This window comes from Cebidichthys violaceus, unplaced genomic scaffold, assembly GCF_023349555.1.
Source record: "Cebidichthys violaceus isolate CVI_PGR_0920_01 unplaced genomic scaffold, fCebVio1.0.p SCAF_3, whole genome shotgun sequence".
Taxonomy (NCBI): domain Eukaryota; kingdom Metazoa; phylum Chordata; class Actinopteri; order Perciformes; family Stichaeidae; genus Cebidichthys; species Cebidichthys violaceus.
In genome coordinates, this window is record NW_027176483.1 from 8,874,295 (window position 1) to 8,900,012 (window position 25,718).

A 25,718-nucleotide genomic window follows, 5' to 3' on the forward strand; every position below is an offset into this window, starting at 1 on the left:
TGCCATGTAATTGGCATTTATTACATTTTGCATTTATCCAATTTTCAAAAGGTTTAAACACTAAATGACTGTTTAATTATTAATGTAGGCATTTCATTGGGATTTAAATATTGAATGAGCATTGATTGAACTATTTTAACATTGGACAGACATTTTACCTCCATTGGCCTTTTTCAGTTATACTTGTTTTTCATATTCAATTAGAATTAATGCAAAAGTAAGCTGAATAAGCATAAAGCATTTTGGGTTTCACATTGATATCAGTACCTCTTGGAGTGATATGAAATAACCAATACACATATGCAGACTTAATTACTATGTGTACAGTTGCAAACTGACAATTTGAGTTTACGGATAGTCAAAGTAATAAACAAAATGTACACTTGTCTAAATCCATTTTATCCATTAAGTATTTTCATAGACAAGAGATTAGGGCATTTAAGACAAGACAACTCCAATATGCTCAAGTTAGGAGGATGTACTGCCGTCAGTAACAACAGTACCAATAACAAGAAGAAGAAGAAATGTAATCCCCCCCCCCGTAGATGAAGAGAGACAATAACTTCCACCTTGATTCAACTGTCCTACATTTGGTTTCAACCAAAGATACACCAACAACTTGAGAATGAGGTTTTTATTAGAAAATGATGACAGCCTACAAGACAAATTTAGCCAGCATCTGAACCAAGACAGGAAACAAAAAAAGTAATCATGATGAAATTCCTTTTCAAAAGATCTTGGTAAACCACCGGACAAAACAAGTATCATAGAAACTAAAAAGTGGTACTCAAAAACATACCAATACAGGAAGAGCGTACTCAGCAGCTTTCCACATGAAAGAAAATGAATTTGTCCAGGGATTAGTGTGACACCTCGCTCTGAATCGTCTTCCTTAATAAATCAACGGATCTCGCACAATCAGTTCTCCCAAGGCTTTTCTGTGAAACCACATCCTTTCGACAGGTAACGAACATTGTCTCCAAACTTCAACCCACAAAGGCTTCAGATCCGGAAATAAAAAACCTTAAACTGCCTTGCGGTGGTACTCTGGAGGGGCAACTTCATAGTCACTTGCATTGAAGAGCGATGCAGAGTTCTTTACAAGATACCTGGAAGGGAGTTACATTGTATTCATTACTGCTGCAGATGAATCACTACGAACCTCATCAATGAGAGCTTTGTGAACACTCACTTGAGGAAGTCTTGTAGATAACTGAGCAGCAGTGCAAGGCTCTTCTCATCCAGAGGAGTGTACGCCAGCATAGCTCCAATTCTCACTTTGAAAAACAAAACAAAGGAAGAATTTTATACGCAACGTGGCCTCAAACCTCATCTTCATTAACAATAGAACACATTTCAATGATTCCACTTATCCTCAAGGAGGCAATTCAAGTGATTAAAACACAGAACACAGGTCATTGTGGTGGATGCAGATGAGTACCGATGTGCACAAAAAGGTAGTTAAAAGAAACAGGCTGCACTCTTATTTCTAACATCTATGTAGCAGATTAGGACACAGTAATGATGGCTTGAATTGCACACCAATGCCCTGGTTTTCTGTTTTAAATGTAGATTTTTTTTAAGGAATTTGAAAGTCAGATACTACTGCTGCTTTTACTGGGATTACTTCTATAGTCCGATTGCTACAGATGTTTTAAGTAGCAATGCATTAAAGCAGCTTGTCTCAAAAATAAAACAAATAAATAATGCTGAGCAGGCGTTTTTACCAAAGAGTCTAAGTAGGTGAGGGGCGCCGTAGATTTGAGACATGGATGTATCTGGGTGGTTGGCCAGGATGTCTGCGTACTGCGGCCTCTCAAATTTGTAGAGAAGTTGTGTCCCCAGCATGACACTGAAATATTCCCGGATACCAGCAACCACCTCGTTCACAGCAAACTCCCTGAGGGGGGGTGGGGGGGAGAAGGAAAAACAAGTTATCTCTCTTTGACACAGAGAGCAAACCAGCAGCAACTCATGTCACAGAAAAAATGACAAGTAATGTGTATTTTTACTTGCTGTCAGAGGTTCCTCTTGATTTCTTGTAGTTTGCATAATCTTCAAGGACTGCATCAACGTTCTTTTTGGCAGGTAGGTGGAAAAGCTGAAGGCATAAAACAAAAGGACAAAAAGAAACACAGATGAATAACTTTGGAAATGAAATCAGGGTTCCTTTGGTTTAAGACTTGGAAGTCTTTTTTAATGCCATTCAGAATGAAATCCACCTCAGAGCGACACTCATTTACAGACGGGGAGATTTAAACGCTTCCACACCACTTCATATTTGTATGTTATGTTCCCATTGTTGTGTATCTGGACAGGCTAGATATCTTTTTGATTTTCAGGGAAATCAGCTCTTTAGGATCATGAGTTAAAATATATGGAGTTATTTTTGTGCATAGACTGTATAAATAAGCTCATGTCATGTATATAAACAATGTGATGTTTTTCATATCCTGGAATAGATGAAGTTCTTGTGATGACATATCAGCGGTGTCTTGAGAGTGAGATATCATAAATCATATAAAAAGTTCTAGAAAAACAGACACATTTAATAATTCCAACAATATTGCACCAATTAAAAAACGTATGCAAAAATTGCTCGACCCATCTCTACCGACTTGCCTTCCCTGTCCAGCGGCTTTCATGTATTTGTCTGTATGTGTCTTCCTTTTCTGCATCTCTATCCTGTAACGCTGCTTGTAACTTTGTTTTAAAAAGGTGTTCTATAAATAAAATCGTTCTTACTGCCTGGGAAGCCAGCACATAGCGGCTCAGTAACAAACAGACCCAGCTGAGAATCAAGACACTGGAAATGTACTTGGGTCTTGAGGAGCTGCAGCATTTATTCAAAGACAAACTGAAACATACACTGTTTAACTTACCACCACTAGACAACCTTATAGTTCATGCCCCTCTGCTCTGAATGCCAACAACGAGCCTCGAACGCATTGCCTTGTAACGGTTTCAGCCAAAATTAAATCTTGGTTAAATATCCATTTTTTGTTGCATTTGCACTTCCCAGTGTAGCTACAGTGACAGCTAGCTAGCAGACAGAGGAGCCTCTGTTCTCAGGAAATAAAATCTGTGTTGTTGGTTCTGCTATCCGGCTCTTTTGAAAGATTGACTTCAGGCATTTTAATACCAGTTAAGGGCTTTTTTTTAAAGAATAAACAATTCAATGCCTTTTAAGGATCTGCAGGAACACCCGAGTTATATTGTAAATACATGCGATAATAATAATAATGAAGAAGAATGCTGTGTGGATTTTAAAGGTTACTAACCTGTTTCTGCCGTGTAATCAGGTCCCAGTCATCCACAAGCCACGGTTTCAGCTCCTCTGGGATTTTTACTTTAACCTCCACTCGATTTATGAAGGTCTCCTCCTGATCGGACAGGAACAATTTAAGAAAGAAGCTTTTTGAACAACGTTTACGCAGTTAAAGTCATTCCATCCTCCGAAACATACCTACAGAGAATTAGAATTCTTACTCAGTTCAGCTCATATCAGTTCAGTAAATATAGAAACATCATTGCTATTTATGAACTTACACTTTCAACAGTTGGGTCAACGCGTGCCCTCTTCTTTCGGGGAGGGTGGGTTGGGTCTCCTCCTGAACTCGTACCTTCTCCTGCACCAGGAGCTGCAAGATCAGAAGAACACTTAACCGTTATTTCATTCACAAGAAAAAGTAAATGCCAAAGTGATTGTGACATCCTGCTATGACTCCAGTTATGCTTGTATTTACTCGATAGCTTACAGCTTCTGTTGGAAAGCTAATGGAAACACACCTGTGCAAAAAACCCTGCTGATTGATTTTGGAGGGAATGCATTCAAAAGGTGTCTACTATATAAATACACAAGAGGACATTCATGCTTACGCTTTTGTTTGTTCTTTTTGGTTTTCCTACAAAAGACAAAAAAAAGACACGTGTTAAAATAAGAATAATAAAAATCATTAACATGTATCAGACCACTAAAACAGGAGACATCACAGCAGCTGACATGTAGAATAACAAATGACTTAAACTCACACATCATTTTTCTGCGGTGGAGCAGGTATCTTCTTATTTGGCGCAGCTCCCCTCATTCTCCCTTCTACATAATGGTCTCTACAGCAACAACAACATTACTTCAGAATACATCATTCATATTAAAGTCAGACTGTTTTCAGGAGATGTTAGGACACAGACTAGTTTGTTTATTTAGGCAGAATATTTAACAAACCCCATCTGTATTATTTTGTTTTGGCAGTGCTTCTCGTTCATTTAGACTGGTCTGTGAGCCCCAGTGTGTTGTAACACATTAGGTCTTATATACAGTGTTAATCATGTAGAACACAATTTTCTACTCAAATTAGGCAATGACTGTGTATTGCCTTAATTTGCTCTCTCTGCGGACTCTGTTTCCATAAAACAACTCTTTCTAGTGGTATCTGTAAACACTAACGTTAGTAAAAGGAGAATAGACTTACTGATTGGCCCTCTGAAGCTCTTTCTGTTTCTGCAGATTACTGTCCACATACTTCAGCACTCTGCTTTCAGGAACCCATTCGTCCCAGCTGGAATATAAAAACACCAAGAAACAAATCAAGCACATGGGAAATCTTTACTGTACTATTCTTAAAGATTAGATATATCTGAACCAAAACTTACTTCTTGTTCCAACCACTGTAATGAATAAAGTATTTGATTTGTTTTTCCTTGATGTTTATCTTAACACACTGCAAAGAAAGACATAAATCATTGTCAAAAAAGAGGGTCATCATATCAGAGACACAGAGGAGGATCACATGATCAGAGTAACAGGCTAACTAAGGCAGCCTACCTTAGCTTCGTAGAGCAATGGCCCATGAAAACACAGCACTCTTTCACCTGAACAGAGTGTTGGTCAATTAAAATCAGCATGAGAGCAGTCCAAGTAAAACACGATGAAATTGTATAGCTGACTAAACTACTCCTACACACAAACACACATTAGAAAACAAGAATTACACCTTAAACTTAAATTCTTGCACATCAGCAACCAACAACGGTCTCTTTCTACTAGCCGAGAACAATAATTACATTAAAGTTTAGAAATACGTTTCAGCCACACACGTGGGGACTCAGATCACATTAAATCAACTTGAGTCAGACAAGAGTCAAGAGTCTAATTCACCAGCAGACCTCACATGATGTATGAAGGGTAGGGATGAGCATACAATTTAAGATTATTTATTATCGATTTGTCTGTTGAATATTTTACAAAAATCTTATTTAGTCTTTAAAACCAAGAGATATTCAGTTCATAATTATGTAAAATACTAAAAAAAGCATGACAATGAGCTGAAGATAAAGACACTTGGTAGATAACTTAGATACTGATAATTAAAATAGTTAAAATACATTCTGTCAAATTATCAGTCCATAATCAATTCATTGACTTATCATTTCTACTCTCATTAGAGATCTTGCAGCACTTCGCATTACATTAATTTACACAATTGTTAATTGAGTAATTATTATTGTATATAAATATCACAAAATTAAATTATAGTATCTTCGATACTGCACACCTCTTTAAATGAGCAACTATGTTCTGATTTATAATGTCAGAAACGAAATTCACCCAGCTCTAAAAACATAATAAACTTTTTTCTTTTTGTACAATTAGCATTAATGAGTAACCAATACATGTGATATATATATATATATATATATATATATATATATATATATATATATATATATATATATATATATATATATTACAATTAAATACTTAATCAATGAACCCACTATTTATTTTTTTAAAACATGTGAAAAGTTGATTTGACACACTAACAAAAAACACTAAAGTACTTTGAAGACACTATGTACTTTGCATATTAAAGAGAGCTGCAGAAGAAAACAACATTTAGCCACAATGCCGCTAGCCAGCTAGCACTCAGCTAACGGTCCACCGTGAGAGGTGGGCGGTTAAATCAATGGGGAGCTAACGCTGCATGAATGAAGACACCGCTTTACGTTAGCTGGTAGCTATACCGCAGGGATTCAAACCACAACGTTACCGTTATACAAACGTACTGATGAAACTACACCATGCTGTTAAGTAAATAACTATCGCGGTAAAATAAAAAAACATCAAGACCTGATATGTGCAACAACAATGAAGGCAATGCTAGCATTTCGGCGGCGGCAGTGCTAAAGCTAGCTAACATTTCGGACCTTTCCGAAGGCTCCAGCACCAACAGGCACTGTGGATGTACCAGAAATGAAAACAGACAACTTGTTACCTTCTTGAAATTTAGGTTTCGGGTCCTGTTTCGGCGCCATTCACGGACTAAACTATCAAAATATGGGGAAAATTGCTAGCTCCCATTCCAGTCTGAAACGGCGCCGCTCTCTAAATCCGTCATAACCAACGCAATGACGCATTAATACCGCGACCAGAGATGCGACTGAAAGCAAAGAGTATTTATATGTTCCTTTGCCTGAACATCGCTGTACGTCCATGCTCGAAATGAAACGCCAAATATATATATGTGAAGTGAAAATAACTACGAAAATACGTTTTGTCGTATGCAGTGATCGTCTTCCGTCGGTATTTTAGTGGTATGTTTTAGAACAGTTAGATAGATGAAAGACGTATGAATGCAAATTAAATAGAAAAACTGAGGTCATGAGTCACGATTCAGTCAACGCAACTGTAACCCTCAAGGAAGTTTTCTAGCAAGCACAAAATGAATAACGTGTTCTGATTTTCATATTTTTTCAAATGCATCATCCCATTAGCCTATTTTAACTGTATTCCATTTCCTAAAAACAGAATCATTGATATTGAGTGTAACTTAAAAGTCCTCCTAAAATGTAACCAAACCACATTTTCAAAGACAATACTTTGGACATGACTTGCCTTGTATTTTTCAGCATTCAGAGATTAGATTGTGGGGACTATATGGTCAGTTTTTAAATGTATAAACAGTATTTAAAGTATATACTTCACTACAAACCCAGAATAGTGTTTCATATAAAGGTTATACACAAGATGATGAAAAGATAAACGCTTCCTTTGGTTCCATGAAACACCCGTCTGTATAGACCCTGTTGGCTGCCCTCCTGTTAGGTGTGCCAGTGTTTGGCTCACTGACACACCTAAATAGAGCTGAGCTGTAATATTACATACAACCTCATCACTCCCATCAAGTACAGACCAGTGGAAAAAGGAGAAACAGAAGAGTGTCTGAACAAGGAGATATAAAGTTTCCTCTTGATTTTGCCCAGAATGCTGTTGATTGTAGGTAAAAATAAGAATTTTAAGAACCCTTGATTGGGGACACTCACCACATCAACGTCCCTGTCACTACTTAAGGAGACAAAAATCAATCAATCTGAAGACTGAACTCAACACCTGTTGAGCCACCACCTCAGAATGGCTCTGAAAAGCAATGTCTGAGATCTTGGCATATTGGCAGTCAATACATTCAATTTTGAAGCAGTTTGAAATGGGCTGACAAGTTTGGGATTTAAATTAAACAATAGGTATGCAACATTTTTTTATTTTGTGATTTCTGATTCAGATACCTCAAATTTAAAATTTGTATACAGTAACCCAATATTTTCTACTGGATGGATACAGACATTCAGGGCTCACAGAGGGTCCTACAGACTATTTCCCTGTAGTACTACCATGAGGTTAATGTTTGGGCTTTTTTTTAAGTAAAATGTTTCAACAACTATTGGATGGTTTGGTCGGAAATTTAATTCTGACATTCATTATCAGTTCCCTCTGGTGGAAAAACTAATATGACACCATTTCTAAACTACCTCAAACATATATTGGTGTTTCTCTACAGCACATCCTGGTTACTCAATGTCCTTCACATAAGTTGACTATCTGTCTGCGATACATCAATATATCTGCCTCTACTACAAGCATGTGCTGTATTAAAATGTGATTAAGCTGAGGATTTTTTCCCATGTAGCTGAATCAGGACTGCCTTCAGAGCAACTACAGATGTGCACTTTCTATCTGTTGAATTCTTACAAGTATCAAACAGCACAGTAGACCTTGTAGCGGTTCAAAATGATCAAAGCCTCTATTGAGTTATTGACATCATCTGATAGTAAAACAAACAGAAAATGTTACAATGCATGTCAAGCAACTATGACATCCTTAAATAGCATTAATTATATAATTACAAAAGAAATATCACATACAATGACTGCAATGCATATCCACAAATCAAACAAATGCTTAAAATATATATGATAATAAATAATCCTAGTTGTAAGCACAAGTCAAGAAAAATAAAGGGAGGGGATGCATCCATAATAACTTCAATGGTTTTAACTTCAGGGCCAAAATGCATGTTGTGATCCACTCCAAGGATAAGATATCACAGTTCTCTCACAGGCTGTAACAGAAAGGCTGTGCATCCTGTGGCCTCAGTAAGGAACTGCATAGCACACAACACGTCAGCTTTTCAGGCAATTTGCAAGGACATAGAAAGCTGAAAACAACTCTTGAAGTATTCCCTGCAACTGTGGACTCTTCACTGCTCCGCACAGCCTTTATGTAAAGATCAAGTGCTAAAATAACATTAATGAATCATGAAATGTCAAATTACCTCAAGTGGCCCAGAAACTAGCTGTGTTGAAAGATGTCAACCGGCCACTACGCTTTAGTCTTTCAGGTATATTTTTAAGTGTAATATTCCAAATAAAACAGGTGCACTTTAGAAGAAACATACAGAAAAAGAAGGCTGCTTGCTGGACTAGTGCCATTCATTTACACGTTGTCTTACAATACTGACTTACTCCCAATTTATATGTAATTTAGGTATAGTCTAAACTATACACTATGGTTCATATTTGATTGACTGAAACAGGCGAAAAGAGTGCAGAGTTCTGACAACAGAAGGATCTAGCGTTTCAATTCTAGTGGCAACAGTTCCTAGAGGCATAAGGAATGCTTCTTTAAAAAACAGCATACATACAACATAACTTACATCATAAATAATTCCTTGAAAATAAAATGACCACAGCATCAATGTCTGACAGAAAAATCTACAGTGATGGCAAAAATGGCGAGATCTTTCTGCTGTCAAAACAGTGTTGACAGAAATGATGCCATTTAGAAAATAAAAAACGTGTTACACATGTTCCTGTTTTGCTGTGACTTGCCTTTTGTACATCTATAACAATGCCCATTTTTTTTATACTTTAAATATCATGTTACATAAGGTGTCACCTCATTGGGTTCTGTGCACATAATATACTGAAATAATGCAATTGACATGGAATATCGAAACAAAACTGTAAAAACCAGGTACAAAAGGTACAATATAATCAAAGGACCACATGAAGAAATGTGAAAAAGTCTTCAGTATTCACAGAAAAATATCAACTGAAGTAACTCACCGGACAAGAAGCGTCCCAAGTTTATATACATATGATAAGTAAAATTGAAAATAGATTTTCCTCTCTGTACATAGCACTGTATTCTTTCATCTTACCCTTCCTTATTTACAAAGAACTCCTGTCCTCGAGGTCTCCCATGTCTTTCAGTCTTGTGTGGGTCTAGTCAAGAGAGATAACGTCAGATATGGAGCCATAAATGGCTGCCGCCGCTGCAGCTTCCACTGAGGACCTCGACAACCCTGAGATGCTGTGGCTGTCCCTGTCTCTGTCTTTGTCGCGGTCCCGCAGACTGCTGGAAGACACCAAACTACTGGTGCTGCCGCTGTTGCTACCCCCATTGGTGGCTGCCAGCGTGCTGCTCCCCGGGGTGCCCGGCTGCTCCCGTAACATCTGAGAGGAGCTGTAGGGCAGGAAGCGGTTCAGGAGCAAGTCGTGGTCCTCTGAGGCTGATGCTGATGCAGCTGCCGCAGCAGCCATCACCATGTTGTAATGCTAACAGGAGAGAAAAGAGCGACCATCAACACAACAACCAAACATACAAGGTACTTTGGTATGATGCTGCCAACGTTTACGTGTTTAAGTAAATGTACCTGATTGTCGCCTTGGAGGAAGGAGAAGAAATTTAGATCTGTAAGAAAGGGAAAAGGTTCATTTACTTTTTCTGGAAATACAATCCCAATATTTATAGTTGATTTAACAATATACAAACGTCTGTCTTAAAAGATTCATTGAAAAGCCCTACCCTACCCTACTACTATTAACTAATAATAATAATAATAACAATAATAATAGGCGTTAAAGGGTGTTATGGGGGGGCAGTGACTTTGAATACTCCAGCTGAAAGAGATCCGGGACATTATCAGCCGTCTATGTCAAAACTTAGCATAAGCTAATGTGAGGCTTCAGCAGATCGAGTTAGTCAAATCAAGTGGGTGTCTTCATCCTGGTAGCCATGTGATCGCGTTTCCTGCTGAGGGTTTGTCCCAGCAACAGGATTACACACGACTATCAGGACATTTCACCACATCTCAGGATCTAAACACTGTTTGAGGAATAACAAAGAAGAGAGTTTTGTGCTACAAAGACAATAACACTGAAAGATACCCAATTAATTCAGCTGCTTTAACAACATGTTAGCTTCACCTCAACTTTAAAAGAATGTTTCACAACCAGTATGGACAGAACAAATGAATACTGTGATCAATAAAGTTTTTGACGTACATCAGGGCATGTCATTATTGTATTAACGCAGACTTGACAACAATCTAGACCTTTCTTTTAAGGCAAGTGGCAGGTGTACCTGGCAGGTCACTAGTTGTGTGATAATAGTGGCGATAGTCCTGGATAAGAGGTGGAGGGGGGGGAATGTAGCTGGTCTCCACGGTGGGCATGCTGGGTGCTCTGCTCACAGGTGGGGATTGGCTATGTAGGTTCAGTACTCTGAGAAGAAATACCACCACATCAGGTTAGAGACATATAACATAATACAACTGAGCACAAAGATCCCAAAAATGTGCTTATGGTGATCTAACTTCCTGTTCATGGTTTGGAGACTTACCCCTTGCTTGGAGGTGGAGAGACAGGTGACAGCGAGGGACAGGGTCTTTTAAGAGGAGGCTCATCATCTAGCTCGTCCTCTGAGGAGCTATCCAGTGTCAGGTCAATCACGTCAACATTCTTGTTATTGTCATTAGACGATCCCCGTTTGTGCTCGTGCGTGTCTGTCCGAGACGAATCTACACAGGAAGAGTTAACTCACACTGTGCTCTCAGCTCTCAATGACCGAGTGCATCTGAAATACACCGGCTACATACCGCTGTCTACACCGTTGTACGAAGCAGACACGTCCTGCACCTCTCTCTTCGACCTCATGGGGGACCAGTTTCCATCTTCTTTGAACTGGATTTCATCACAGTCAGAACAGCTATTCAGGATTTCCATGAACAACCTGTGAAAAAAGCAGAACATTTCTATACAGTTTGACAACTTTGCAACCAGAATTACAAAGGCTTTAGTACTTCATCGTCTTAAGTTTGGGAAATACAGCATTAATGGCATGTTATAAAGCTGCAATTCAGATGCTTTGGTGTCGGCTTGGGATACAAATGAGATGATGAAATATGGTACAGGAAAGTTGATAAAAGCAATAGATCCGAGGCCAAAACACGGCCCAGTGCTTTATCATGCCATGAAGAAGGATTTTCTGTTGAAAGTTTTCACTGTAGCAATCATTTATCTTCTTTTCAAAAGCTGTGAATAGCTCCTGGAACTTTTTTTGGTGCCACCTCGGTCGGGGCTCAAAGCTAGCTGAGTTGATACTAGAAGGTGGAGCTCAAACACTTCAGACCTCACTAGTGGACACGGCACATCCTGCACAAACCCACTACTTTCATATAGCTAAGCTACCGTCAACAGCAACCACAATTTTATTTATTTACTCAAGCCAGATCTTATAAAGTGTCAGTCAGTGACAGTAATCAAGCAGGAATGTGTGACGTGTTGTGCTCACCCGTCGATAATGAGGTGCTCATAGGGCGCCTTCTTGTCACAGACTGGACACACCCAGGTCGGCTTCTTCTCATTCATTTGGATGTAAAGTGTAGCATCGAAGCACTGAAGGTGAGAACATGTCAAAGCTCTGCAAGGGATCGTCAGCCTCATCTTCCCCAGCTTTAACACACACAAAAAAAACACACAAAATGAACGCCACTTAGTTTTATAATGACAGAATATTGTAGGACAAAGCAACAGTGTTCCAATTAAGAATGAAGTATACAATAAAGCACATTTAGTCTCTCTGTCAGCTGAATAAAATACAGTTGTTGACAATTTAAAAAAAATCACAATATAATTAGAATTCTCAAAACATTTTTTGTAAATGTATTGAATGACTAATTGACTAACTGGTTCTCCTGGTATTCTGCAGGCTACTGGTTATACTTCTCACAATAACTAGAATAACTAAGCAGTAAAGTGAAGTATTTACAGGACACAGGAGAGACACTCGTAGGCTGGTGGTGGCGATCTCACTCTCTGGATCAGCTGTTAATTTCTCTTTGACTGTAAGAAGAAAAAGAAATACACAATACGACAATTATGACTTTGTTTAATCCAAATATGTTAATGTTAATTTGTTTATCAGGATCTCAAACTACACCAGAAATAATCCTTGATCAATACACATAGAATACAAGGATTTAAAGAGAAACATTACATTTTGGTGTACTCCACATACCACAGTATGACCAGTACAAAAATATGATGGGAGGAAAGTTTTCTAGATGTGGAACCACAGCGGAACAACAACTGTTCAAAGGAGCAAAGGGTCATTTTCAGGATTCGTTAGGGAACAGAATAACTTTGCAGAACTTGGTTCCTTCTTTGGGTCCTAAATTGAATCCCAGAGACTACGTGGTTAAAATGCACAGGATTTTCTATATGAAAGAAATTAAATGATATGATCGTCTTTTACTTACAGATGCAGTGGCAACACCTGTTCTATGTTTTTACAACAACATCAAGAGGCAACTTACTCAGAGCTCTTGAGTGGTCAGGGTTCCTAATTCCTTTGGCCCGTAGTCTTTGCAACAACACTGCCGACGACTGCTGTCTCACCAGATAAACAGCCATGGAAAAACTCTGACAAAACAAAGATACAACAAGTTACACTGAGGTGACTACGGTCCTCCTTAATGGGCTATGACACTTGACTCCTAAGGCTTTGCTTGGATCTTCTTACCCTCCCAATTTCTGAAGTCCATGACACCACAATTGTGTTGGGGACTGTGGTGGACAGTCGGACAAGAGAGGTTATGTTGATGGGGCGACTGGGCCTTTTTGGTTCAACTCCATTTTTGGTTGGAGGAAGATATCCCTGCAGACAAAACATCAAACATCAGTGACCTTGATTCTCAGTAACTGGTGGTGTGTTACACAGAACATTTGGGCTGACAACAAACTGTCTGGACTCACCGGGAGATTACAGGGTTTGCCGTTCACCTTCACACACAGATTAGGGGGGAAATGATCCTCCTGGGGACAGCTCGTCTCTGATAAACAAAATCTACAAGATGCAGAAAATAAATTAAAGCAGCGGGAAGCACAAATGTTGAGGGACAAATGTCAAAAGAAATGTTCCCACTATTCACTTTACACAGATATACGTCTTGGTTAAAAGAGAACCAACATACCTTAACTGAACTTGAACAGCAAAGTCACATTTGGTCCCAGATATGTCCCTAAAGAATTAAAAGAGAAGTCAGATCAAAAGTTTAACAGATACGTTTACTCGGATTGCTTGCTGTGTTAGCTACCACCTGCTTTCTAAACCATGTAAACAGTACATTGAAAAATGTGTTTTCACAGTATCATTTCTTCTGTTCTCTTACAAGAGAACTTTCTCACTTACATGGAGCTGCTGATCTGTTGAACTTGCTGTGGTGTTAATGCAAAGGCATAACATGCTTCCTGGAACCGCTGACTGTTGTCTGAGGCTACGAAAAAGAAACCAGGAGCAGAACTTGACAGTCAGAGGAAAAAAACCCCGACAGAAATCACTCGGCTAACTAATGTCAACTCATATTGAACTTTTACCTAGCATGTGTTTGACAAGTCATGATTCAGATATCTGTGGTCACAATGCTGCATCAACATGTAGATGAGGGAAAGGTGCTATTATTACACATACAGCTGGCATGGAAGTGGCCAACTCACCCAGGCTGGTTGGCTTAATGAGCTCATCCAGTACGTCGTAAAATGGCAATCTCTGGAGCTTGACATCAGGATGTACGGGGTGAAGGGCGGAGGGGAGGTGAGGCAAACCCAGCTCATGCTTCGGCCCGAGTAAAGAAACAGGCAGCAGAGGCGATGCGGAACCGTGGCTGTCGAATCCCAGCTGGGCAAGGCCAGCAGGCAGGCTGGAGGCAGAGTGGACACCGGGCAGAGCCAGGTCGACCGGCGAAACCATTTTGGTTGGGAAGCGCCGTCTGTAGAGCTCTTTGATCTTCATCTGCACAGCAGGACTGCAACCGGCCTTGAGTAGGTGGAGAGATTTGGTCAAAAGTTCGTGTTTGCGTCCGTGCTTATTCCGTCCTGCATACCCCAACAACACTTGGAGCTCCGAAACTCGAAGGCTCATTACCATTTGCTGGTGAAAAATGAAGAGTGGGAAAAATGGTCAATGATTAAACCCTGGAAAACAGATTTGTAGATAAAGAAAAAGTTTTCTTTACTCATCAGACTTATCATTTAAAACATCATTTTTAAAACATGAATTTTCTTTAACACTCGCAACATTTATATTTTTGATATATGCTTGGAGCAGCAAGGTTTATACAGTTTGTTGCTCTTTGTCCAGCTAGTATCTCAATAGAAGACACATTAAGAGCATCGTCACAGTATATTTAACAGACATCCACCCTGAGATTGTTTTGGCAGAGGTGGCCCTCTGGCTTGAAGCAGAGGCCGCACATAACTTATACTTCTTTTCCTTTTTGCATGTGATAATAAAAGGTGTGTGGCCACAACAGCACGAGTATCATCATCAACAATCTAATAACACAGGATTTTCATTTTCAACAAAACGCATCCTTCAGTACAGTGTAATGCAATCAGATAAAGCAACGCCACAAACCTTAAAATCATCATAGCATTGGATCAACACCTTTGTGACACAGAACATATGAAACCAAAACATTTTCATATCCACAAAGACCATGACTACATTGTATTATGCTACTGTTTGTTGTAAATGTACTCATGTACTACCATAGTAATGTCTTGTGAATAACTGTGTTTAAAAGGTGCGATGTGGCACCACACACAAATGAAGAGAAGAAAATAGAATACAGCTCATATGAGGCAAAGCAGTGTCGAGATTTGTTTAGAAAGGGAGCATATCAAAACGAAAGCGCTTAACAACGACCAACATTAAGAGAGGGTGGAGGGAGACAGTGTAGATTTAGCATTTAGACCAACAGCGCCCAGTGTGATGCCGGTGTAACGTAATCGGACTGAAAGAAAACTTAATGTTACAGTATTCACGTCATTTCATATTTGAACAGTAATCGACAATATATGTTACATTACCGCTATCCAGACTGTGGATAGTAGCTATATTTCGTGGTCCATCGTCGCATCACATCAGAAATAATGCTAATGGAAGCTAAATTGCGCTCGTCTTCCAGGGAATAGACAGAGCCAAATTGTAAAAACAAACATTGAGGTCGACCTGGGGAACTACCGATAATCTCAAGTGGCTAACACTACAGTGCCGTTGGGTTGAAAACGTTGACATGAGCGTGGTTTTCATATCTTTCTAAAAGCGATATCTGGCCTTATCTGCAGGTGAACCACACAGCAGAGGCAGCCTAACGGAACGTCGGCAACAATAACAAAGCTAATGCTAGCGAGCTAGCCAGCCAGCTAACAGTTTGCCGGTCCCCACTGCTCTTTTGTTTTGGTATTATATGCTTTGATCACAACATTCATTGGGTCTCTACTGTCCAGTAACAATGGTGCTATGGTTTGAAATGAAATTCTCACAATATGAAACGTCTATTTGTCAAGCTAATGAAGGGGCTCGCTTTACCTTCAGTTCCGCACTCTCCGCCATCTTGTTACATTTGGTGCGCATGCGCAACAGCCATCCTCAAGGGACAGCGCAAATTCAAATTTGTGTCACTTCTTCACCGCAAACAGAGGGGGGCACTGCTGCAACACATAAAACGGTATCCATGGGACAGGGCAATAGTTGTTATGCTTACCACTCTAATACCATTTCATTTATTTGAGGAATTTTGTTCTGCTCGTATTAAAGAGCTTACACAAAGATACAACTGATTGCGGGTTGAGATAGTACATTGTGTTTCTTCTTTTTCATTTTGTATTTTTCTAACGATTAATGATTATTTCATTAGTCATTGACAGGAAATAAATGGCCAATTATTTTGGTAGTCATTTACGTAATCAAGCGCAAATGTTTTCACAAATGGCTTTGCTGGTCACCTAAATGTGAGGATGTGCTACTATTCTCTATTTTATATCACTGAATATTAAATAGACTTTTCGTGTTTTGGACAAAAACTACAATTTGAAGATGTCACAACAGGATCTGGGAAGTTGTGTTGACTATTCCCTACTATTCCTGACATAGTCTTAACAATCTATAATCTTATCAATCAATGGATCAAATAAATAGCTATTAGACAGTGAAAATAATCATTACTGGCATTCTTTTCGAAGGCCAATGGTACAGACAATTTATATCAGTGTTTCATGGATAGCTTCTTGTTTTTGGCGCTAAACAAACAAATAGCCTCAATAATTCAACACACAAAGGTGAAGGATTCACATAAATTCAAAGGCAGAGCAAATTCGATGCCTCTCCAGAGAGAAATGGGTAAAAGTAACTTCAACTCAAGAAAGGGAATAATGCACTGAGGGCAAGAATCCACATTTCTTTCAATAAATTAATTTATTTAGTAGCGATGAAAACAAGTATTAGGCTACATGAACAAATATGTTACTCTTAATAGTATATGTCGCTACTTTCAAGGTCGCGGGTGACCTAATTCAGCCTACTAACTTCAGTGTTTTGAGAGACAAATAGGCAAGGTGTGACCGCTACAAATAATTATGTTGTAGGCCTATTTCAATGCACACGGTTTTTATGGTAATTCCCATAATTTGTTTAAAGTGCATTACATCCAAAGGAAGCTATTGGTCTGCAAAGAAGAACACAGCAAAAGAAGTATAGGCTAATTCACAATACTGAGAGGATAAGGGTCAATGAATTGGCTCGTCAAAGCTGCGATTATTGACAAAAAAACAACGAAATAACAACCTATAACTATTACAAGATACATACATTGTCATTGCACTTTGCCACAAATAATAAATATCATCAATGGTATAATTTCAGGAAAACAAATTACACTATATGCAAGATGGTGACATAAATAGTGAGGGTGGAGATACACATTTTATAATATTACAAGTCTTCTTTTAACTTGATTCCTCGGAAGTTTTCCATGGTTTGACAGGAACTGTATATGTGTCCTTTGTTTCCTTCTAATATAAATGTGCTATAATCTGATTCAGGGCGGTAGCAGAGGAGATTTGAAGGAGCAGGATCCGCTGCAGTGGCGAGGAGTCAACATCTTACACGAAAAATGGTGTAAAGCGTCGTGAGCTTCTATGAAGAAGGATATAAAACAATCAATAGTGTACGTGCACGTGATGGTAAATCGGTCTTTATGGAAAAGCATATTAAGCTACAACACACAATTGATGTATTTGAATTAGGCATTTTGAGTCAAACACAGTTACACAATAATAGATTGAAGGTCATGCCCCAAAAATGTTTGGATCGTCGAGTCTGTCTGACCCTCTGGCTTCAGAAATGTAATCTGCCAAACTGGCTGCTATTCCACCGATTTTACAATTACTTTTTAACTTGAACAACACAAATTATTTGTCTTGGTCCAACTCGCTGCATAAAGCATCCAGAGACTAAATAAGCAACACTTAAAGACGCAGGTAGATGCACACTGAGTCCACGTGATCAATTTAACTCTCGGAAAGAAATGCTATCTTGATTTGAAATGTCCATTACGTTATAGCTTCATGTCTTTATTTAATATGGGAATGTGTGTATTTATGTAATAAGTGGAACTTAACAAATTGATCACAGGTCAAATGGGAAACAATGAGAAGTGTTTTCCACATAAGTGAAAGTGATTCGCGTAAATTTAACGGACTTTGCGTATCAAAATGACAGCCTACAGACAACCCACGCAAATCCTTGATATCCAGTATACACAGAGCATCTCGAGCATATAGTCTGTCATCAATCACGTCGGTAAACATGCCACAGTAAATCTGTGAATCCACGCTGCTGTATCCGCTCCCTCTGCTTTATTTCTCTCACCTCTGACGATGTGAAGCTGCTGAACCATCTCCTCTCTGTAGGAAAGTTCCCTTTTCATTTGATCCTGAAAATTATCTGAGAAACAAATGGCAGATTTAAATCAGTAATCCAATACCACAACCATTTCACACACACACATACAAGGCCCTAGTTTATACTGTAAATACTTTGTAATTTATACAAATGTTCTTCTGACATTTGTCATAAATAGTCTATTCATATGAAAAATGAAAACACACCTTAAAATAATAGAAATAATCACAAGGAGTATGAGGTTAGTTGGATGAAGTCCTCTAGATAGATTATTGCTTATAACAGATTAATAATATAGATAACACTTGAAGAGGTCCGTTCCGAAGATTCACTAGCCTCTAGAGGGCGCTGTTCTCAAGATAAAGCGAGAAACCAGGTACCGACCTCATCTAGAGGGTTATAATTAAAGCAAACGTCATGCTATGGTGTGGACATACTTGCATTTATGCTTTATAATGGTGATAAGAAATTAGAATTTTTAAAGATAATTCAGTTTAGAATAATTTAACTTGAAAAAAAATTCAAAGTCATTGCTTGGTGTCAGAACATTTTGTAACAAATGCAACAATGAGAGTTCAAATTATAAAGTGTAAATGGAAAAACAGTTTATAAAAGAAGTTCTACTCTAATCCTCAATAAGTCACTAAGTACAAATCGAAATATGTCCAGGACCTGTTGAGACATTTGTGTTGATGCTGTAATCGACATGCTTTGGTTAGTATTTGAATTGTATCTTGTTTGCAGACTATGACTTAATCCTATAACAACCCACCTTGTTGGCAATTAAGAGTATAAAAGAGAATAAATGTAGAACGGAGGCATTTGCACTGTGTCTAACGCAACAGATTAAACCAGTTGTGTTGTCTTGTCACTAGATTATGATTTGTGTTTTAATCAAACTCCAATAGCTGGATCCAAACACTATAATGAATGCATAAAGATAATGGAAGTAAGTAATATTCATGTTAAATTCACAGCTTCAAATTAGGCATCACTAGGAACTGATATCCTATTTGTTAGAACATAATGATATGATAATATCCAAAACCCCCAACAAATAATCCAGTAGTAGTAGTAGTAGTAATACTAGTAGTAGTAGTGAGATGAATTTCTAGAAAGCCATATATACTTTGATTTTCTCAATTAATTTCTAAGACAGTCTCCTTACTTTGACATATGTGATGTTGCACAAAGGTGAGACAAAATAAGTATAATTTTAAACAATACACAACAGGTCATATTTGAGATATTTTTGCTGGTAAAATGATGAGTATCCCGTATATACTGTTTAGGTGTATGTTTAAACCTGAAGATGATGAAGACTGATCTGCATTACACGGGCTGGTCGAGTAACGTAAACACTTTGAGAAAGACTTTTTAAGACCTTTGTACAACATAACAGAGTACTCCTACAGAGTACTACTTTTCACTTAAATCTGAGATTTTGCACAAATAAATGAAAAACTAGTACTATCTTTGAGAAGTATGGCTGCTCTTTTTCCCACTGTTCTGATAGACCAGTTCTGTGCATCACATCCATTCTCCATTTTAATGAGATTCTCAAATAGCTTTCTACAAAAACAGACTGTGAGAAGAGTTTAGTGGGTGAGACGTTTTCAAGCACTTTGGAGAGAAGGTGTTTAGGAGTTACTGTCAATTAAAAATACTGGAGCAGTCAGAATGTGAGTGGTGTTTCATCCTGTGATTCATATGAAGCACTCTTACTGCTTCTCATGGATGTGGATACATTTCTATATTAAGAAATAAGATCTCTACAGCACCGGTGTTGAGTTTTTATGTATACAAATGCAGATATTCTGAAAGTATGCATTGCACACATTTTTTTTTTGCCAGAAATTGTTGCCATTCAAAGCAGCTTAATATCAACCCAGATATTTAAATTATTTTTTTCTCAGCTTGTTTTTTTTCATATTAGCCTTCTTTTTTTTTTTAATTTTCTGTATGTCCATATCTATTTAAAACAAGTTTTATATATTTTCTGTTGTTGAAATTGAGTCCCAAAATATCTGCACTTCCTTCAACTATTTTCTAAAGATGCATGGATGTTTTTGGACTGAAGGTTAACAATTGCTGCATGACATAATCCTCTCAAATCATTTTTAAAAGAGGTTTTGAAAGCATCTCTTTCCAGGGTAGTGTGTCCCTAAACCACTTAGCATTTTTGGAAGACCGGTGCCCTATAAAATATGTGTTTGCTCTGCAGAGAGGAGCACATGCATGCTACTGTTGAGGTGGATTTGGTCATGGCATGGCAGGGGTTCATGTTTTGGCCTGACTCACAAACATGACAGGGGAGCAACACTTAACATTCACCAGAAGGACTTTTGAGTCTCTGTCTGTTAAATCACTGCTGTGGTGATAAAAGCCCAAATAGTGGAAAAGCACGGTTGCAGAATTTAGCTTACCTTTCAAGTTTTGAAATTCACGTTCCAGCTTTTTCCTCAGCTCAACTTGCTCTAACAGCTGCTTCTGTAGTTCCTCTAAAAAGCAAACAAAAATAGAGGACGTTGGAGGAGGAGAATAGGGTACAGCAGGATTCCTTCTAGGACAGTTTTCTATTTTTAATGACAGTGATGAGGACACCATCATCATTTACATCGACTATTCAGAGCAGGTCTTCCTGGGCCTGCAGTAAAAAAACAACAAAACAAAAAAACATCGCCTTTTATGTTTTGGGGACAAATGCCAAATAATCTGCCTCAAGGCAAAACAGAGAAAGAAAAAATATATATGAGTAAATATAGCTACGTTTTTTTAGAGAACAATAATTGTAATATTAATAATATCAATATCAATATTCATAATACTATTAATAATATTATTTTCTTATTAAAGAAGCTTGTTATCTGTCAATCATTTTATCTAAAGGTAAGACATCGTCCTACCTTTTGCCAGACTTTCTATGGCTCTTTGTGATGGCAGAGCTCTGGCTGGCGCGTCCTCGCCTGAATACACAGAAAATAAATGATATTCCTCTATCTGGAAAAAGAAGACCCAAAGTCTATTTCTTGAAACTTACTCATAACAGAGAAAATCCAACTCGCTGACCTCGGTGTAACTTACCCTCATCCGGCTCTCGCTGGTTCTCATCACTGCTTTGTTCATTACAAGATTTCGTTTCGATCTCCTCCACTGTGGAAGACGGCTCTTCTTTACTTGCACTCTCATCTTTAAAAAAAATAAATCGATGTAATTTTTAACCTCTTTCTTTCTTCTTTTTTTAATTTTTTTATTATTTTTTTACAGCAAAATGTTTTTACAAAAACAGAAAAAAGTCTAACCATTTGTTGTAAGTACTCCAGTCTTGTAATTCGTAGGTCTGAACTGATACGGACTGCTCCTTTGTTGCAGCTCACCCCTCTCCGGTGTGTACACCTAAAGAAGACACAATCACCACTTCTTTGAACTCTTAAAATTGCAAGAGGTTTGGCAAAAATAATTAGAATTAATCAAAAAAAAATAACAATTAAAAATATACTCTAAGTTGCAGTGTGTACATTTTTATTTAAAGGATTGAGTTATGTTTTTCTAAATGCTGAGGACATGCTGTTTTTTGCTGCTGTTACACTGTTTTAACATAAATTTCACATTTCGCCACAAGAGCACAAATATATCTGTTTAAAAAAACACACACACAAGTCAAGGAAAAGAAAACATTTGCAGAAAGCTTTAGAGAGATAATACAGCTTATTATGGCCATGTTTCAGTTATAAGTCACTCACTTCAGTAAAAGACGCAGCTATGTGGGTCTCTGATAACTGCTTGTTTTGCAGTTCTCTGTCAGAGGACTGGGCCACGTGGAGGCTCATTTTCTGGGAATCAACCAGACTGCTCTCCTGTAGGCTCTTGGAGTCTGAGCTGTTTGATGAAACGCTGTGAGCCAAGCCTGGGGGAGTCCGAGGACACACCGAGGACAGAGCCCGGGAGTCCTCCTCCTCCTCTGGTGTTTTATTTGTCTCCACGTCCACGTCCGGCTCGCCCTCGCTGTCCACGCAGGGGGACATGGACCGGTAGCTCGAGCTCTCACTCAAAAAATCCGGCGATAAATAGCCGGTGCGACACCCGTTGTAAGTGCTCCTGTTGCCGTACAGCTTGGCGATGCAGTCGGCGTCTTTAATAACGGGTCTGAACGCGGAGACGTAGCTGATTTTCCGGGGCGCCAGGGTCATCCCCTCCAGCGGCCTCGCCTCGTCCCCCGACTTGTCGTCTTCGTTACGCGTCGACTGAGTGCTGGAGCACCGGTCGTTGTCAACCACGCTATCTTTTGACGTGTTGGTGCTCCGGTCGCTGTGCTCGGATATGTCCATGTCAGTCTGTCTCGGAGGACACAGCAGCTCCGGTGGAGGTTTGTGCTGAGTCTGGGGGTACGGAGGCATGGGCAGCGCGCCCGCCGCGGGCCAGAACATGGGGAAGGGGTGATAGGCGCTGTCCTTGGTACCGGGCCACAGGACACCCGGGAGGCCCGCTTTGCTTTGCTCTCCCAGCACGCTGTCGTCTTTCTTCTGGCACAGGCCGAACGCTGGGAACCCGTACGGATGAGGGAAGAGCGGCGGTGGGATCTTTTGCAGCATCCCGAAGCCTTTACTGGGCACGGGGATGACTGGGTAGCTGCGTGTGCTCGTCATGCCGCCCCGGTTGTCCTCGCAGCTGAGGATCTTCGAAGGTATATCAGGTGAGTCTCGGGGACGGTTGTGTCCATGTGATTTTAAGGAAGAACCGGAGTCTGACCCGCTGCCTGGCAGCGTCCTCTTGCGACTGCCCCCATTGAACATGGCCTTCACGTCTTCCCATGCATGTAGTATATCTGTCTGGCCCCCTTTATCTGATAGTTTGAGATGCCGCCTCCAAGAATTAAAATTAGCTGCGTCTGGCTGAGTGTACTTGGACTCTGGCGTGCGATGCGAGTGAAATATGAATTTATTTGGAGAAAAATACATGTTGCAATAGGAGCACTTAATGCACTTGGCCCTGGAGCTGTTGTATCTGGCCGGGATGAAGTTGCCCCGACTCCCCCAGGCGCATTCGTGGGAAACATCGAAGGCAAAATTTTCTGGAAGTTTAGGCGGCGCATGAGCTCCTAGGAATGACTTACATAGTCTCTCGGCCTCGCGCTTTGTGATCATCCCGCAGCGCCTGGAGGAGATTGGCATTGCACCGGCTCTCCGCAGGATCTCCAGCTGGACAGGAGTGCACTGGACGCAGGTGATTCCCAGCGCCACACGCCGGTTGTGTATTTCGTTATAGCTGTAAGTCTTCAACAGCGTGTTAGATATCTGTGCAAGGCAAAGTCTCTCCTGGCCATCTATCACCAAAGACACTATCGGTATTCCGTACAGCACCGTCTCCCCGACCTGGTTGGGCTTCAGGTTCTTGGTACTCGGGTAGGAAAGTTCTTGCTTGGAGCTTGGCGAAGAGCTGGAGTCTCGTCCCGCAGGTATGGAGTCCATCCTTGGAGGCCTGGAAGCTGCAGAGACGACATTCGTCATTAATATGTGATAGTTGGCCATATAGTAACATAATAGCCTCAAGTTAAGCTTTATAAAAACCCATTAAGGGAGCCTTTTAGATCATTACTTCATGAGATGCTAAACATGGCAACAAAGGACAGACAGGCCTTTATCTTGAGAACATTGCATGAACTCGAATTGTTTTATAATTTTTGGACCAAAATAAGAATAAAAAGCTCGTTATTAAGCAATATGTCTGTGACACGTTGATGGGCAAATTATATGTTCCCTGCACTTAAAACTCCACTCACTTTAATTATTTATATTTGCCTGCAACTTCCGCCTTTTTTACGGCCATCAGCAGGTTTAAATTCTGAATAATTGCACGTTACAATTTCAACAGACTGAGCGTGAACATTTTTTTGGTAAGCTAATAGATGCATTAAAGTCATGACACAAACACAGGCTGTGCTACCGTCGAAATCAGTTTCCAAAACTCACCTTTAATGTCCGCGCAGCTCCCCTCCGTCGTGAATGAGAAAGCTGTGATCAGGTGAAAGTCGGATGCGATGACAAGTCTGTGTTGGAGGACGTAAAAGATGTTTGCTTGAGGAGTGGGACGCAGTTGTCCGTGCAACACCGCCTCCCTCCTGCTCACTGTCCTCCCCTCACTCTGCTCCGATGTGGGTGTGTGCGGATGGTTTGTGTTGCGCGAGCAGCAGCAGCAGCAGCAGCAGCAGTGTCCACATGGCACACAGACTGTAGTACAGCCCCCTCCACGACACACAGCAATCAAGTGACGGCGAAACTTATGGCGAGGCACTCCCACTCCCACAGACTAGCCTGCATTAACTATGGATTCATGACCAATGAAGACGGTTTGGTTTGCGTGTTTGGTCTTGTGCAGCCTGCAGGTCTACACATAGGTTTATGGATAATACAATTATTAAGCAAACAAAATAAAACAAAACAAAACAGTAGGTTAACTAAACATGTTGCTTAATGCATCCTATATGTTTAAATATATACCAAATTAAAAATAAAACATGAATCTGCAATTACTCAGCAGAGCACTCTGTTGACCACATTGCATTTAATCAATGCTGTCCTGTTGGAAAAAAAACCCACACGCAATGTAATTGACATTATGCATGAAGGAGGCTGGGGTTTGACACGCCGCTACAAACAGCACGGACCCACCGACACATTGTTGTGCGCATGGAGTCAGGGCCCGCTGATGAATACTGCGCGCAGGCCTTCAACACGTGCTGGGTTCCCACGGATTCATCGTTTACAAGAAACACTTCGCCTACATGCATTTTGATAATAACCAGCTGCTCTAAAGGTCACTCTCTGCGATCTCCGCTTTGTTTTGTTTTTTGTGAGCCGAAAGAAAAAAAAAGATCAGACAGAAAACAATGCGGACAGCCTTACTCTACAAGCGACGGGCATTTAACTTTTTAAAGTCAATAAAGCTTTGGGTGAATCATTGTAATTTGGCAGCACGCGCGTTGCCAAACGCTGATGTAATATTGATGAAGGAAACAGGACACGTTCCTTTTGGTCCGATGGACTTCAGTGGGACAGAGCTGGACAGCAGTAATGACAATTTGTTCATCCTTATTCACTTATTTCAAGAGAGGAGGATATTGTTAATTTGAATTCAGGCAGCATAGGCTACATATATCTGGTGATTGGCTAATTTCAAAATAATAACAATACGTCTGGTCTAATAAAACTATAATTTGATCGTAAAACAGTTATGCTGCTAAATGTAAATCGAAATGGTAATGAACAATTTTACTGTTATTCGCCAAGCAATAAAAAATTGTTGTCGAATCGTATTCTAAAATGAAAATGTGAAGCCTTTACGACTTAATGCTTAA

General features: G+C 39.6%; 3 protein-coding genes across 4 annotated transcripts; all 3 read right to left on the minus strand.

The window, feature by feature from the left end:
* Nucleotides 1-619: 619 nt before the first annotated feature.
* morf4l1 (mortality factor 4 like 1) lies at nt 620-6,392 on the minus strand. The gene is made up of 12 exons (XM_068723060.1): nt 6,276-6,392; nt 4,826-4,872; nt 4,654-4,721; nt 4,473-4,559; nt 4,033-4,110; nt 3,880-3,905; nt 3,550-3,641; nt 3,282-3,383; nt 2,013-2,101; nt 1,728-1,900; nt 1,193-1,277; nt 620-1,109 (listed from the first exon to the last, which is right to left on the minus strand). Exons 1-12 carry the CDS (start codon nt 6,313-6,315, stop codon nt 1,025-1,027), a joined length of 972 nt encoding a protein of 323 aa, XP_068579161.1. The 5' UTR covers nt 6,316-6,392; the 3' UTR covers nt 620-1,024.
* Nucleotides 6,393-7,522: 1,130 nt separating this feature from the next.
* On the minus strand, nt 7,523-16,036 carry pias1b (protein inhibitor of activated STAT, 1b). Its single transcript, XM_068722957.1, has 14 exons — nt 15,992-16,036; nt 14,116-14,548; nt 13,811-13,895; nt 13,593-13,640; nt 13,375-13,465; nt 13,142-13,276; nt 12,936-13,041; nt 12,389-12,462; nt 11,912-12,072; nt 11,217-11,350; nt 10,961-11,138; nt 10,703-10,842; nt 9,993-10,030; nt 7,523-9,894 (listed from the first exon to the last, which is right to left on the minus strand). Exons 1-14 carry the CDS (start codon nt 16,034-16,036, stop codon nt 9,562-9,564), a joined length of 2,001 nt encoding a protein of 666 aa, XP_068579058.1. The 3' UTR covers nt 7,523-9,561.
* An 835-nt stretch (nt 16,037-16,871) lies between these two features.
* On the minus strand, nt 16,872-24,439 carry skor1b (SKI family transcriptional corepressor 1b). Of its 2 annotated transcripts, none has more exons than XM_068722956.1 (8): nt 24,334-24,439; nt 22,108-23,849; nt 21,667-21,760; nt 21,449-21,553; nt 21,271-21,330; nt 20,791-20,865; nt 18,332-18,406; nt 16,872-17,593 (listed from the first exon to the last, which is right to left on the minus strand). In XM_068722956.1, exons 2-8 carry the CDS (start codon nt 23,830-23,832, stop codon nt 17,499-17,501), a joined length of 2,229 nt encoding a protein of 742 aa, XP_068579057.1. In that variant the 5' UTR covers nt 23,833-23,849; nt 24,334-24,439; the 3' UTR covers nt 16,872-17,498. The 2 variants fall into 2 exon arrangements, with proteins under 2 accessions (XP_068579057.1, XP_068579056.1); XM_068722955.1 differs by having other exon boundaries at nt 16,872-17,596.
* Nucleotides 24,440-25,718: the final 1,279 nt, after the last annotated feature.

Coding starts and splice junctions, on each gene's coding strand:
- morf4l1 (XM_068723060.1), bottom strand. CDS start 6,315: ATGGCGCCGAAACAGGACCCGAAACCTAAATTTCAAGAAG. Junction 4,560..4,653: donor TACAGTGGTTGGAACAAGAA/GTAAGTTTTGGT, acceptor TTTATATTCCAG/CTGGGACGAATGGGTTCCTG. Junction 2,102..3,281: donor TGATTACACGGCAGAAACAG/GTTAGTAACCTT, acceptor TTATGCCTTCAG/CTTTTCCACCTACCTGCCAA.
- pias1b (XM_068722957.1), bottom strand. CDS start 16,036: ATGCGCACCAAATGTAACAAGATGGCGGAGAGTGCGGAACTGAAG. Junction 14,549..15,991: donor CGGAGAGTGCGGAACTGAAG/GTAAAGCGAGCC, acceptor ATTTTTCACCAG/CAAATGGTAATGAGCCTTCG. Junction 13,896..14,115: donor CATTAAGCCAACCAGCCTGG/GTGAGTTGGCCA, acceptor TCTTTTTCGTAG/CCTCAGACAACAGTCAGCGG.
- skor1b (XM_068722955.1), bottom strand. CDS start 23,832: ATGGACTCCATACCTGCGGGACGAGACTCCAGCTCTTCGCCAAGCTCC. Junction 21,761..22,107: donor TAGCTGCGTCTTTTACTGAA/GTGAGTGACTTA, acceptor TGTCTTCTTTAG/GTGTACACACCGGAGAGGGG. Junction 17,597..18,331: donor GCAGCTTCACATCGTCAGAG/GTGAGAGAAATA, acceptor CCTTCTTCATAG/AAGCTCACGACGCTTTACAC.